Source organism: Coregonus lavaretus, assembly GCF_964263955.1.
Source record: "Coregonus lavaretus genome assembly, chromosome: 6".
NCBI lineage: Eukaryota > Metazoa > Chordata > Actinopteri > Salmoniformes > Salmonidae > Coregonus > Coregonus lavaretus.
In genome coordinates this window covers 13286487-13301486 of record NC_139993.1, presented here as the reverse complement: position 1 = coordinate 13301486, position 15000 = coordinate 13286487, and the positions used below count along the sequence as shown (strand labels likewise).

Here is a 15000-nt window from a genome sequence, read left to right as displayed (position 1 = left end):
GAAAGCAATGACTTTACAAGAACACGTATTGCAACGCGAGGCATGTATTTCTAGATTAAACACTGATTCAGTGTGATGAACAAGTACATGTATGATTTGGTGTGCTCTACTTGAACACGCGCTTAGAGTTTTGAAACCACTGCCTATATGAGGAGCTGTCGTTGTTTGTTTTATTACCACATACTTATGGAAATTGCACCGGTTGAGAGATGATGGCTCTCTTGTGCCTACAGTGAAGGGTACTTCTGATCCAGCAGGTGGTGCTAAGATCCCTCCCTATATGACTTGAATGATGAGTTGATTTATTCCTTATAGCTCCTAATGATTTTAAGGCCAGTGTTGGCAAACATGACTTCTGCTCCAGCAGGTGGCCATGAAATCCCCCCCTATATGACTTGACTGACCAGGTAGTTGATGGACTCCTTATAGCTCTTAATGATCTCAAGCAGAGTGTTGGCCACATGACCTCTGGTCCAGCAGGTGGCGGTGAAAATAGTCCCTATAGGAGTTGACTCATTTCTTTGAGGTCCTAAATGAAGGATAGGGCGTCAACAGTGCATCTCGGCCTAACCCTGTTCCGGGCCCATTTCTTCACTCGATGCTTCCGGTGTTCTTCATCTCCTCTTCAATAGTCCTTCTCCACGTCTTCCTTCCCGTCTAGCCCTGTGCGTTCCACTGAAGTGTCTGTGTTTTTATGTCGTTAGGAGTTTTGCTCACTGCGTGTCCCCCTTCAATTTCCACTTTCTGTCCCAGTTGGGTAGCTATCCATTATACTGTAGCCTACTTACTACCAATGTCACTGTAGTCAAAGGTGATTTTCGATTATTATGTATGAGTATTATTATATATTGTGATATTATGATGTTCAAGCCTATAGGGTGTGGTAACAGGCCCTCTGTGATTTGTTGTTGTACTGTACATGTCAAGTATCTGCACTCTAGCCTAATTAGCCTAAACTGCTAGGGAAAAGTCACTTCCGGTCGTAGCTGTATCCCACCTAGTCAAAACCTTGTTAGTCCTTATCCTAAAAGGCACCCTCTGTTCCTCGATATACTCCACCGAGGGCCGGCAGCCAGTAAGTACAGGTAAGAGACAATTATGGCAACAATAAGTTGTCCTATGAAAGCTAGTCAAATGTGAGATGTTCAACTGCACTGAATGATAAAGTGGCAGTCTGTGCTCTTGGGCCCTTAAGGCATCAGTGCACCCCCCCAATTTGTCCCTTTTGAAATGAACAGTTGAGACGGGCCCTCTTTCTGTGGCCTTTCTTTGACGACACATCTGAGGCTATCCTGCGGCAATACAAATGATCAACATCATAACAATAATTCCATTATAAGAAGCTTTATTATTGGTTTGCTAAGAAAGGTACCATACAATATTGGCACATCACTATCACCTCTGTATGCGTAGGAAATCAATCCCTTCATTGTGTGTGTGTGTGTGTGTGTGTGTGTGGGTGTGTGTGTGTGGGTAAAGGTACGCCACTCTCGGTCTCACAGTTTATGCACACGGTCGTCTTTATGCAACAATATGGAAGACATTCCCAAATGTGCTTACATCATTGCGTAATGTCAGGGAGTCACACAAACAGTGTGTGCTGTTTGGCTGCAACACACATTAGGCATAAGGATGATGACAACTATTTTGTAAACGCTCCAGCTTGCAGAGGGATCACCACCCCTCCCATCCGCACCCCAGGTCCTCTTGGCCCCCTTACTGTCAGGCCGAGTGGTGTCTAGAGAAGAAAGAAGAAGAGTGATGTTTATTAATGACAGTCAATACGACACGTCCTTCCATAGCTAAACAGACTCATCCTACTAGGTCAGTGTTTCCCAACTCCAGCGGTAGAGTAGCCTACCCCCAACAATACCCATTTTTCTTGTAGCCCTGGAGAGCCACAGCTGACTGAACAACCTGTCACCTAATTAGCAAGTCCTCAATGAGTAAAATCAGGTGCAACAACAACAACAACAACAACAACAACAACAACAACAACAACAACAACAACAACAACAATATGAGGACAGGGACACAGTGTACTAGCTGATCTCCCAGTTGTCACCGTTTGGCCTTGTGTTCCACATAGCCTATATCAGTATTGGAGTATGTTTCCCGCGCACGGTAGTTGCTTTCACGTCACCTTTGTAATCGCTCCTCCCTAGTCCCCTAGAACGAGCGCCCTCCCCTTTGCAACGCCTCCGAACATATCACAGAGGCGCGCTTTCTGTGCCGATGGCCTCAATCAGGTCGACCAAACGCAGATAATAGCGCACCACGCACCGGCGCTGAAGTCATTCATTCACTTGAACTCAACTAGCGAACACACCATGTCTGGAAGAGGCAAAGGCGGCAAGGGACTTGGAAAAGGAGGCGCCAAGCGTCACCGAAAAGTTCTCCGCGATAACATCCAGGGAATCACCAAACCCGCTATCCGACGTCTGGCTCGCCGCGGCGGCGTGAAGCGTATTTCCGGTCTGATCTATGAGGAGACCCGCGGTGTCCTAAAGGTGTTCCTGGAGAACGTGATCCGTGACGCAGTCACCTACACCGAGCACGCCAAGAGGAAGACCGTTACCGCCATGGACGTGGTCTACGCTCTGAAACGACAGGGACGCACCCTGTACGGTTTCGGCGGTTAAACGCACTCTCTTCGGAACCTCAACACCCCGACTCGAACCCAAAGGCTCTTTTAAGAGCCACCCACATCCGCTTCAAAAGGGCCCATTCCATATAGTGTTTTTTTCTTTTCTTCCGTATGCTATTTGATAGGAAAGTATGAGCCACTTCGAGTGGACAGGGAGTATTAAATAGCGGATTCTAATGTCCCTTCCCGTTTTAGCGCACAGAGGGAGGCCTATATCTGACAGTGGCAAAGTGTAGTGACGTTGTTCTATATCGTGGAGCTCCGCCCCATAGGGGAGCTATGCTCCTAGTGGTTTACCCTCTGCCCTAGGGCAGAACAGCCTGAAGCAAATTTATGCACACACCTACAGCCAATAGGAGTACAGGTGTCCCTATATAAGGAACCCCGTTCCATCAATCTGCCTCCCATTATCTTCAGCGACTGGACTAGAGTGAAGAAGCCTAGAAGACTCAAGAAGAATTTCGTCGTTGACTGCCAGCCGTCAACGTCTTCTAAATGAGCACGCCAAGTTATCCACCCCCAAAGGCCCTTTTCAGGGCCCTGTGCCGCTGTACCTCCATGGCAACCACGGACCCCCACGACCTATGTTTCGTGTGTTTGGGACCGCTGCATGCCAAGGATGGTCTCGGCGACCCTCCTAATTGCGCCTCCTGCGCTCTCCTTCCTATGAAGGAGAGAAAGCAGCGCTGGGCGTTTTTCAAGGAGGATGTCCCTCTTGATGATGCAATGTCCGTGCTCGCCTCTGGCTCAGAGGCATCAGCGGGCAGTGCGGAATCAGAGGATGACAGGGAGAGCGCCGAGCCGGATGTCCCAGTGGGGCAATCCAGAGCTCTGGCGCCAGCCTTTAAGACCCCCTTTCCATCGGGAAGCGTGAGGTCTGAAGGTTCCCTGTGCGAGGAAGACATGAGCTCTGTTAGGTCAGAGGCTCTGTCCTTCGCGGCTGCCTCTCTGCGTTCGGACTTTCCCGAACTCATTGAGAAGGCGGCCACTCGACTGGAGATTGCGCTGCCCCCACCTCCCCCTCCAATGGAGGTGGATTTGATGGAGGGCGGCCCCTACTCCAAGCCAAGAAGGGCGGCTGAGCCAATGGCTCCAGCCTTGCCCTCTCTTGGCAAATATGTCGAGGGCTCGTGGGGGGCACCTCTGGCGGCGCGTTCGCCGGCCAGAGTGTACACCCCATTCACCAGAGTGGCTGGATATGAGTGGGCGGCTAGGGGAATCCCCAGGCTCGAAGGCGCCATGACGGCGTTCCTAGTGCCGGGTTCGAGTCCCTGGGCAGCCTCCAAGAAGGCCACCCTGCCAGCACAGAAGGACAGGTTCACAGCCCAGTTGGCTGAGAAATCCTTCACGCTGGGAGCCCAGAGCGTTGCGGCGGCGAACAACATCGCCCTCCTCGCGGCCTCCCTGTCCCGTCTCACAACGGGCAGGTCTGAGATGACCAGCGAGGAAGTGGAGGAGGCCTCCAGGATTTCCGGAGCCATCCTCCACCTGACGCAAGCGGTTGCTATATGTGCGGGCAGGACCATGGCCACCTCGGTGGTCACGGAGCGGCACCTCTGGCTGTCGATGACGGCTATGAAGGAGACCGACAGAGCATCCTTGCTCAACGCCCCCGTCTCCAGCGAAGGCCTATTTGGCCTCGCTGTGAAGGACGCCACAGAACGCATCGCCAAGTTGGACGAGGAGAGGAAGCACCTGGCGAAGCATTTGCCGCTGGCAATGAAGGCCAGCAGAGCCCCAGCCAACCCGTCCACCTCTAACGCCCCCAGTAAATCCGCTGGGAGGCGAAGGGCCAGGCGACAGACGCACACCCCAGGCGGCAGGAGAGCGGGCTCGGCCCCTCCAGCAGCGACGGTGACGGCGTCGGTTCCGCCGGCAAGAGAGGTCGTCCAGAAGCCAGCCGGGCAGCACCAGAAGGTCTCCCAAAAGAGGCGGCATCTTTGACGAGGCGAGGGGGAGAGAGCAGAGGACGGCCCGGCGCGTGACGCAGAGGGGCCTACTGTTCCCCCCCACCCCACTGTTCAGGGCGTGGAGGGCTGTTTTTATAATTATGTGAATAAAGAGATGATTCTCACTGACATTGTCAAAGAAGGACATTTATTCCATAAGGTTAAGAACACTTCACGTTCTATGTCTCTCCCTCACCATCTTGAGTGTAGCTCAACCCACTTAGAGTGTGTAGCTGAGCGCGCTCAAGAGAGGAAAAGGGTAAAGGTAGCAAGGCACTGCCTTAGCTCACCTAATAAAGATCTCTTACTACAGACTCCTAGGAGCTCTGTAGTAAAGGTCTCTCATAGCAGGCAGCTGTCTCTGTCCCAATGTGACATGAAGGCGCAGCCGCTAGCCGGGAAGAACGCCTTGCTGCAGGCTAATGCCTCAGCCGGCGCAGTTCAGACCCGTGCGACATTCACGGAGAGCGGGAATACCAGAGTTACAGGTGTAACCAAGGTATGGACGCCTCCGGTCTATCATGAACGTATCAATGCCCAGGGCTCTGAGCGCAGCCCACCACTCACTGAGTGTGTTGTTGAGCAGCCGCATGAGACCAGTAAAGAGGTGTTATGGCACCACCGTGTGGTACCAGTCAGAGATTACACCTTTCAGACTCAGATGAGTACTGTAATGGATGGGTCTCATGGCAAGCGGCAGTCTCAGTCAGACAATGACGTGATGACGCAATCGCTATCCGGGGAGAGCGCGCTGTCTCAGGTTAATGCCTCAGACAGCGCAGTTCAGAACCGTGCTGCGTTCACGGAGGGCCGGATTACTGGAGTTACGGGCGTAACTAACGTATCAAGGCCTCCGATTCACGAACCAGCTGATGTTTCCTCTCCCTTTCGAGGGGGGCCCCCCCTGGGCTATTCCACCAACTCAGTGCTGGGGAATAGCGGCGGCAAGGGCCATAGAGGAATACAGGTCCTTCCTACTGGACGTAAAAGAGCTTCGTGCACGTCCGCTTTCTCTGCATTGCTGGCAGTGGCAACGAAGCTGTACCCTCTCACGCTGGCTAGAACAGACGTTAGAGAAGGGTTATGCCCTCCAATTCCATCGGACCCCACCCCCGTTTCGGGGAGTGGTGGAAACGGTGATGAAAACGCCGGACAAAGTAGCCGCTCTGATATCAGAGATCACGGAACTTTTGGCGAAGGAGGCGGTCACAGTAGTTCCCCGAGAGCAAAGGAACAAGGGGCTCTATTCGCCCTATTTCCTAGTGCCCAAAAAGACGGGGGGAGTGAGGCCGATTTTGGATTTACGCATTCTCAACGAGAGCATAACCAAACGGCCCTTTCGAATGCTGACGACAAAACGTCTACTGGAATGTGTCCAGAAGGGAGACTTTTGTACAAGCATAGACCTAAAGGACGCGTACTTTCATGTGCCGATTCAATTTCGCCACAGAAAGTTTCTGCGGTTCGCCTTTCAAGGGGTGGCGTACGAGTTCACGAGGATGCCGTTTGGGTACGCCCTGGCACCTCGAACGTTTTCCAAATGTGTGGAGGCGGCATTGGAACCGCTGCGTCGTCAAGGGATAAGGATATTAGCCTACCTAGACGACCTGCTGGTTCTCGCCCCGTCAGCAGAGCTGGCGTTCACGCACACGACACAGACAGTGATTCATCTCACGCGTCTGGGGTTCGCTGTGAATTGGAAAAAGAGCGCACCCTGGCCCAGTCATCAGATTGTCTACCTGGGACTACAGCTAGACACTGTAATGATGAGGGCGCGAATATCGGACCCTCGAAGGGCAGCATTGGTACTAGCCCTGAGGAAGTGTCGTCCGAATCACACAGTAACGGCGTTATCGATCATGTCACTTTTGGGTCTCATGTCGGCAGCCCACTCTGTGGTACCGCTGGGGCTTCTGCACATGCGCAGAACACAGCGGTGGTTCGCCCAACTAAGACTAGACCCAGTGCGTCAACGTCATCGGTTGGTGGTGGTTCCTCTCTCGCTAAGAGCAGACCTGGACTATTGGAGGAACCCGTGCGTTCTCACGCACGGAGTCCCGATGGGCAAGGTGTCATCCTACATTCCAGTGTATACAGATGCCTGTCTGACTGGATGGGGAGGGACATGTCAGTCTCAAGCGATAGGTGGTGCATGGCCTCAATCAGGTCGGCACATAAACCTCTTGGAGTTGGAAACGGTTCGACTGGTTCTGAACCACTTCGCGTCTACCCTTCGGGGTCGCGATGTGTTGGTTTGGTCAGACAACCGGACCACAGTAGCTCACATAAATCGCCAGGGAGGGGTCAGGTCTCCTGCCCTCCACAGGGCGGCAGAGGAATTGTGGCTGTGGGCTCACAAGCACCTTCGCTCGTTGAGAGCAGCGCACATTCCGGGCTACTTGAACGTAGGGGCAGATCTCATGTCAAGAGGGGGTCCTCGAGACGACGAGTGGTGTCTGCACCCAGACATTGTTCTCCAAATTTGGGAACAATTCGGGAGAGCCGAGGTGGATCTGTTCGCGTCACGTGTGAACGCGCAGTGTCCCCTATGGTTCTCCCTGAGACAACAGGACGAGCCGCCATTGGGAAGAGACGCGTTCGCGCACTGCCCGTGGCCGAAAGTTCTCCTGTATGCATTCCCTCCGCTGTCTTGCATTCTCCCACTGCTAGCCAGGGTGAGATCAGAGGAGCTAACAGTGATACTGATAGCGCCCGATCGCCCGGGGGCTCCGTGGTTTGCAGAGATGAGTCAGATGTTGATTGTGCCACCTTGGACAATTCCACATCGACGAGACGCGTTGAGCCAGGCGGGAGGCTCGATAGGGCAGTGGCCCATAATCGGTCAACCACTGAGGGCTTGGTTCCTGAACGGGACAGGTTGAAGCGCCGTGGGTTATCTGATGCAGTGATCAGAACCATACAGAGCGCTAGGGCCAGTTCCACTTCCAGGATGTACACGAGCAGATGGAATGTTTTCTCACAGTGGTGTAACACACAGGACGTAGACCCCATGAGCTGTCAGGTAGAGAGTGTGCTCTCATTCCTGCAGTTTATGTTTGATAAGCAGAAATCGCCCTCCACCATTCGAGTGTTTGCAGCGGCAATTTCAGCTGGTCATGAAGGGTTTAACGGGAAAAACCTGTTTAGTCATCCATTAGTGAAACGTTTCTTATTGGGAACGCGACGGCTTAGGCCAATGCCTAGAGCTACGCTGCCCCGGTGGGATTTGGCTTTGGTTCTCGAAGCGCTATGTAAGTCGCCGTTCGAGCCATTGAATCAAATACCCCTCAAGATGCTGTCTATCAAGACGGCGCTGTTGCTCGCCTTGACTACTGCTAAACGAGTCAGCGATTTGTGTGCACTGTCGACGAGACCCGACTGCCTAGCCATTAATGGCGATCTGAGCAGAGCGGTGTTACGTCCTAACCCGACATTTGTGCCGAAGGTTATTAACAGTGCATATAGATCGCAGATCGTGGAATTGTGGGCTTTTCATCCCCCTCCCCATGGGGAGAGGAGTGAGGAAAAGCTTCACTGTCTGTGCCCAGTACGCGCTTTGGCGTGTTACGTTAGGCGCACAGCGGCGGTTAGGTCATCGCCTCAGCTGTTTGTGTGTCACGGTGCGGCTGCATTGGGTAGACCACTTTCAAAACAGCGTTTGTCTCATTGGCTTTGTGAAGGCATTGAGAAGGCGTACGAGGCGGCGGGGCAACAACCGCCTCAGGGTATTAGAGCGCACTCCACTCGTGGAGTAGCAGCTTCTACTGCTCTTTTCAGAGGAACAGAGGTAGAGGATATTTGTAGAGCAGCGTCATGGTCGACACCGTCTCCTTTTATCCGTTTCTATCTGTTGGATATGTCTTCTAACTCTTTGGCTCGGTCTGTACTCAGCGTGGCTGAAGGGAGATCATGAGCAGAATAGAGAAGAAAGCAGGATTGTGAATAAGTTCATAAGTCCGCTTTTATTAGAAGTAACATATTATGGACATGTTTTCTAACTCTTGTGTTCGATCAAATTTCAGCAGAGCTGAAAGGCGTTCTTGAGCAAGAAAAAGAGGACAGAGTAGGACCTTGGACAGGTTCCAATCAGGTCCGCTCTGGTTAGGAAGACTTATGTCAAGGATAAGCCCTTTAACTCCAATCTCGATTGCACTCAGCACAGCTGAAAGAGAATCTTGAGCTAGAGGAGGGAGAAGCAGGATGATAGACTGGTCTCTATCAGGTCCGCTTTGGATGAAGAGCATAGTCTGTGGCATGTCTCCTGTCTGACAGTGTCAGCATATAGAAACATGTATTGAATGGACAGAATGTGAGGTCATCTATCTGAGGTTCAGTTTAGTATGACTGGTATATATTTTGTTCATAGAATATTGAGGCACGGCTATCTGCTAGTCAGATTAGCACGGCGTCTATTCTATTGATCTGCCCAATAGCCATTGACATTGTCATTGAGCTAGAGGGGGCGGGTCTATAACCAATGACGCGGTATATTGTGACGCCCTAATGGGTTTTTTAGTCGCAGTACTGCGAGAATTGGTTGCAGCCATTGCTGGGCTTGACCTTTTTCATTTTTTAATGGGAAGTGTTAGGCTCGGCAGGGAGTACATTTTGGAGCGTTTCGCTCCGCCTTAAACCACTAGGAGCATAGCTCCCCTATGGGGCGGAGCTCCACGATATAGAACGACTAGTTACCGGAGTGTAACTCCAGTTCTATGAGTGGAGCGGAGCCCCATAGGACTTAAGGCCCTACCGATCCTCTCTAGTCTCGCTGAAGATAATATCTCGGGAGGCAGATTGATGGAACGGGGTTCCTTATATAGGGACACCTGTACTCCTATTGGCTGTAGGTGTGTGCATAAATTTGCTTCAGGCTGTTCTGCCCTAGGGCAGAGGGTAAACCACTAGGAGCATAGCTCCCCTATGGGGCTCCGCTCCACTCATAGAACTGGAGTTACACTCCGGTAACTAGTCGTTATTTTGGGTCAAGCAATAGTGGCATTTGGACAACATAAAACCACCACCCGTCGGTAGATGTGGCTCGAAAAGAGGGGGACAGCGTTCGCGCGCGCGCACACACACACACACACACACACACACAGTCCAAAATGGGAGCCCTATGTCTGACGGTGCCAACGTGGGCAATTCTATCACCAGCATTATGTGGCACAACAATCGTGCCATTCGGACAACTATTCAGGCCCCCCTTTTGAAACACACAATTCCCCATCGGTCACAGAGCATAGGCTATAGAGAGGAGGGAGGGGGTGAGGACCCGCGCGCGCGCCCTCAATTGTCTTTGTTCGGGAAGCTAGCCTCTGAGCGGAAGGCTCTTTTGAGCGCTAGAGCTCCACTGGGCAAATAGCAGGGGCGCCTACGAGCAAGCAGGGGAGTGTCCACGGCCGCCGACTTTGATTAGCTTCCTCTTCATAAGACGGGTAAGCGCCCTTCACCCCCTCATTCGTTTCTGAGAAGCAACGAGACATCATCATGCCCGAGCCAGCAAAGTCAGCGCCCAAGAAGGGCTCCAAGAAAGCCGTCACCAAGACCGCAGGGAAGGGCGGCAAGAAGCGCAGAAAGTCCAGGAAGGAGAGTTACGCCATCTACGTGTACAAGGTCCTGAAGCAGGTCCACCCCGACACCGGCATCTCCTCCAAGGCCATGGGAATCATGAACTCGTTCGTGAACGACATCTTCGAGCGTATCGCCGGAGAGTCCTCTCGCCTGGCCCACTACAACAAGCGTTCTACCATCACCTCTAGGGAGATCCAGACCGCCGTGCGCCTGCTACTCCCCGGTGAACTTGCCAAACACGCCGTGTCCGAGGGCACCAAGGCCGTAACCAAGTACACCAGCTCCAAGTAAACAGCGCATTTGGACTGCTCTACTAACCCAAAGGCTCTTTTAAGAGCCACCCACTCTGTCAGTAAAAAGAGCATTTCCATCGCCACCGAATGAATGCGCAGGTAGGCTGCGTTACATTGTATCATTGTTTAATGGGCGGCGCGCGCCGGCTCGGAGAACGGCTACATTGTATCATTTCCCCCGCCCGTTCCAGCGTAGGGGTTTAGCGCGCCTTTTTTGTTGTCTTTGCACGCTGAATAGTAACCCATGTTTGTCGGCCTCCATTCCAGGTGAAGGCAATGAAAAATGGCACCATTTGACAAAGGGTGTAAATAAAAAAAGCAGTCTGTTGGGTTTGAATGGAAAGAAATGCCTTTTGTCGTTTAATGAGCGGATAGTCATTTTGAGTCGACTTCCTGAATCGGTAGGACACGGACGGGGAGAATGGACGCTCCATCATTGGACTATACCCTAATGATGTGAATGAGAACGATAATGGCAAGAATAAAAAGGGGGTGAATAATCCCGTCTAGGAAGAATAGGAGTAGGCATATATATATATATATATATATACGTAGCCCTTATTGCCAACGGGTCATTTCCGGTCCAGGTCGCATCATACATATATAGTCCCCTGTAGCTCAGTTGGTAGAGCACTGCGCTTGCAACGCCAGGGTTGCGGGTTCGTTTCCCAAGGGGGGCCAGTATGAAAATGTAGGCACACACTTAACTGTAAGTGGCTCTGGATAAGATCGTCTGCTACATGACTCAAAATGTCCATGTAAAGTGTAGTACATTTGAGGCACATAGTGTATTTTCCTTCCTACTACCCTCATGAGGCAACAGGATAAATATAATAATATAATATGCCATTTAGCAGACGCTTTTATCCAAAGCGACTTACAGTCATGCGTGCATACATTTTTGTGTATGGGTGGTCCCGGGGATCGAACCCACTACCTTGGCGTTACAAGCGCCGTGCTCTACCAGCTAAGGCAGTTGCTTCCACGTGAGGATATGAATGTGTCTGTAGGCCAAGTCACAGTATAACACAGTGAGCGAGCGGGCGGCCCTTGCGATAGTCGTTGGAGCAGCAGCGGATCCCAATGACTACCTTGGGGATAGCCTATACATTTACATTTTAGTCATTTAGCAGACACTCTTATCCAGAGCGACTTACATGAGCAATTAGGGTTAAGTGCCTTGCTCAAGGGCACATCGACAGATTTTTCACCTAGTCGCCTCGGGGATTAGAACCAGCCACCTTTCGGTTACTGGCACAACGCTCTTAACCACTCTTAACCACTAAGCTACCTGCCGCCCCATACATATATACAACAAGGAAAAGAAAAGAGGCCGCAATCAACCTTCTGACCCACATGCACCTGCTGGGATTCTTCTCCCAGTCCAACCACATATGCAGCCCTTGTCCCACTTGGGGGGAGAGAGAGAGAGAGAGACAGACAGAGAGAGAGACTCCCTCTATCTAGGCCTATATCAACGCGCCATGACCCATGGGGCGCCAGCCTCCATAGCGCCAGCCAGACACCAAGACCCACAGACACAAAGACCGAGGCGAGTCACGCTGCGGAGTCAAGCAGGTGAACAATATATTAGTAGAGACAGCCAACCTACCTACCTACCTACCTACCTACCAGAAGACAACACACAATCTCACTGTGTAGAAATAGTAGGCTACAAATACAACAACAACAACACTCACACTGCCAGTGCACAAAAAGTACTAATACAATAACACACACACACACATAGTGCAAGTAAGCATGTCGTAGGACTGTTTATACCATGTGGATCCTGTACATATGACGAATACAACCTGAAACTTGAGGTACAACACTAGTCTCAGCCAGGCCTCACAGGTGCATGTGTTTTAAGGTCCCCAAAAGAGCGCTTCTTTAAAACACCCCTGACCACATCAGGGGACCCCAAACCATTTGATTCCCTTGCCAGACATCTCGGCTCACTACACAACAAGTGCTGCTCGCAATCGGATGCACTTTTAGGCCATTTAGGAGACAAATAGCACAGGAAAACCAGTGCGCACCGCTCCACCCGACAGTCGAACGGTGAGGTTTTGAGCGAGCCGCAACAAAATGCACGGCCCTTCCGCGGCCCACATTACTTTATTCTGAACGGAGACAAGTCTGCTCGCTGGGCCGTTCGCTTTTGGACCAAAAACACGGCTCCGTCGGTGACTTTCGGGCCGATATAGGCGAACAGAAAACACAAGTGAAAGAGCATTTGGCCAGCCCAGAGAAGCCGAGCTGGTTGCCTTGAGTCTACATGGTTCTCATGTCGCGTTTAAGGCCAGCCCCCTGCTCGGTGTGGAGCTTCAATAGCGCAGAGCAGCGTCTACAGCAAACTACTCCTCGCAGACCGTGTGTGTGTGTGTGTGTACCGGACCAAACGACAGACAGACAGACAGACAGACATGGCAGAAGTCGCACCAGCACCCGCAGCCGCAGCGCCGGCCAAGGCACCCAAGAAGAAGGCAGCAGCCAAGCCCAAGAAAGCGGGACCCAGCGTAGGAGAACTCATCGTCAAGGCTGTGACCGCCTCCAAGGAGAGGAGCGGCGTGTCCCTGGCCGCGCTCAAGAAGACGCTGGCGGCAGGCGGCTACGACGTGGAGAAGAACAACTCCCGCGTCAAGATCGCAGTCAAGAGCCTCGTCACCAAGGGCACCCTGGTCCAGACCAAGGGCACCGGTGCATCCGGCTCCTTCAAGCTCAACAAGAAAGCCGTCGAGGCAAAGAAGCCCGCCAAGAAAACCGCAGTTCCCAAAGTAAAGAAGGTGGCCGCCAAGAAGCCCGCCGCGGCGAAGAAGCCCAAGAAGGTAGCAGCCAAGAAGGCCGTCGCCGCAAAGAAGTCCCCCAAGAAGGCCAAGAAGCCCGCTACACCCAAAAAGGCCGCCAAGAGCCCCAAGAAGGTGAAGAAGCCCGCCGCAGCGGCCAAGAAGGCGGCCAAGAGCCCCAAGAAGGCTACAAAGGCAGCCAAGCCCAAAGCCGCCAAGCCCAAGGCAGCCAAGGCCAAGAAGGCAGCCCCCAAGAAGAAGTAAACCTATTACAAACAGTGTTCTACTCGACACATGTTGTACCACAAAAGGCTCTTTTAAGAGCCACCCACCTCTTTCCATAGAAAGCGCATTGATTTCCATGTACTATCTGTCGTGAAAAAGAAATTACGCACACTAGGCTACTTTTACGCACACAACATCGTCCCACTCTGGGTGTGTGCGAAGGGAGAGGAATATAATAGAGGGCCAAAATGGCTTAGAAATTCGACCTCACGAGTGCACCCTCACCAGCCATTTGTATATGAGCCACTGGGCTATTCCCGTTCAGAGGCAGGCTGCTGTGATGTGTTACAAGTGCCATGTAATAACAATACTATAGTGGCTTCGAATTCAAACTCACGAGTGCACCCTCAACAGCCATATTTATATATGAGCCACTGGGCTATTCCCGTTCAGAGGCAGGCTGCTGTGATGTGTTACAAGTGCCATGTAATAACAATACTATAGTGGCTTCGATTTCAAACTCAAGAGTGCACCCTCACCAGCTGTTTGTTTCCCATTTGGAGAGAAATAATGTGAGGATTTCATGTCGGACATTTTGGCGCTCACGCGAAATGACACAAAGTAACAAAGTCGGAGGGACACAAAGTAGCCTCTCACTCGCTGCCTGTGGGTGGGAACCGGCTTAGGGCTGTCTGTCTGTCTGTCCCTCGCTCCAATTGGATAAGGCCACACCGGCCCGGTGGCCAATCGTTGCCTCTTGTGGCGAGGTATAAGTACGGCTCTCGAAGTGGCGAGCGGCTCATTCAGACTTTCTGTGACTTTCTCAAGATACCAATATGAGCGGAAGAGGCAAAACCGGAGGCAAGGCCAGGGCGAAGGCAAAGACCCGTTCATCCCGTGCCGGGCTCCAGTTCCCCGTGGGCCGTGTGCACAGGCTACTGCGCAAAGGCAACTACGCCGAGCGTGTGGGCGCTGGCGCACCAGTCTACCTGGCCGCCGTGCTCGAGTACCTGACTGCTGAGATCCTGGAGTTGGCCGGCAACGCTGCCCGTGACAACAAGAAGACTCGTATCATCCCCCGTCACCTGCAGCTGGCCGTCCGTAACGACGAGGAACTGAACAAACTGCTCGGCGGTGTGACCATCGCTCAGGGTGGTGTGTTGCCCAACATCCAGGCAGTGCTACTCCCCAAGAAGACCGAGAAGGCAGTCAAAGCCAAGTAAATTCGCTACTGCGACTTCAACTTGACTACTCAACCCCCAAAGGCTCTTTTAAGAGCCAACCACCTAGCTCTCCAAAAGCGCAAAGTACCTTTCTATGACCGCTACACATTGAGTGGGTGTATACACAACTATTTCGACATTCTGTGCCCACATGAGGCCTTCCATGAACAACAACACCTACTAGGCCTCGTTTGCCATAGCAGGCTAGCATTAGATTACAACGTGCCTATAAAGATGTCACTCTTGACTTTGGCGACTATTATTATGCGTAAAGGGCCGGCGGCGTCCTATTGCGCGCGCGCA

The 15000-nt window shown here is 52.2% G+C and overlaps 3 protein-coding genes across 3 annotated transcripts; all 3 read left to right on the top strand.

Annotated features, from left to right (window-relative positions):
• Positions 1 to 2330: 2330 nt before the first annotated feature.
• LOC311130191 (histone H4) lies at positions 2331 to 2642 on the top strand (the record flags this gene model as incomplete). The annotated part of the gene is made up of 1 exon (XM_084162888.1): positions 2331 to 2642. The coding sequence occupies one exon, from the start codon at positions 2331 to 2333 to the stop codon at positions 2640 to 2642; it is 312 nt and encodes a 103-aa protein (XP_084019014.1).
• Positions 2643 to 12889: 10247 nt separating this feature from the next.
• Positions 12890 to 13513, top strand: LOC311131486 (histone H1; the record flags this gene model as incomplete). Its single annotated transcript, XM_084164507.1, has 1 exon — positions 12890 to 13513. One exon carries the CDS (start codon positions 12890 to 12892, stop codon positions 13511 to 13513), a length of 624 nt encoding a protein of 207 aa, XP_084020633.1.
• A 797-nt stretch (positions 13514 to 14310) lies between these two features.
• On the top strand, positions 14311 to 14697 carry LOC311130917 (histone H2A; the record flags this gene model as incomplete). The annotated part of the gene is made up of 1 exon (XM_084163729.1): positions 14311 to 14697. The coding sequence occupies one exon, from the start codon at positions 14311 to 14313 to the stop codon at positions 14695 to 14697; it is 387 nt and encodes a 128-aa protein (XP_084019855.1).
• Between the last annotated feature and the right edge of the window lie 303 nt (positions 14698 to 15000).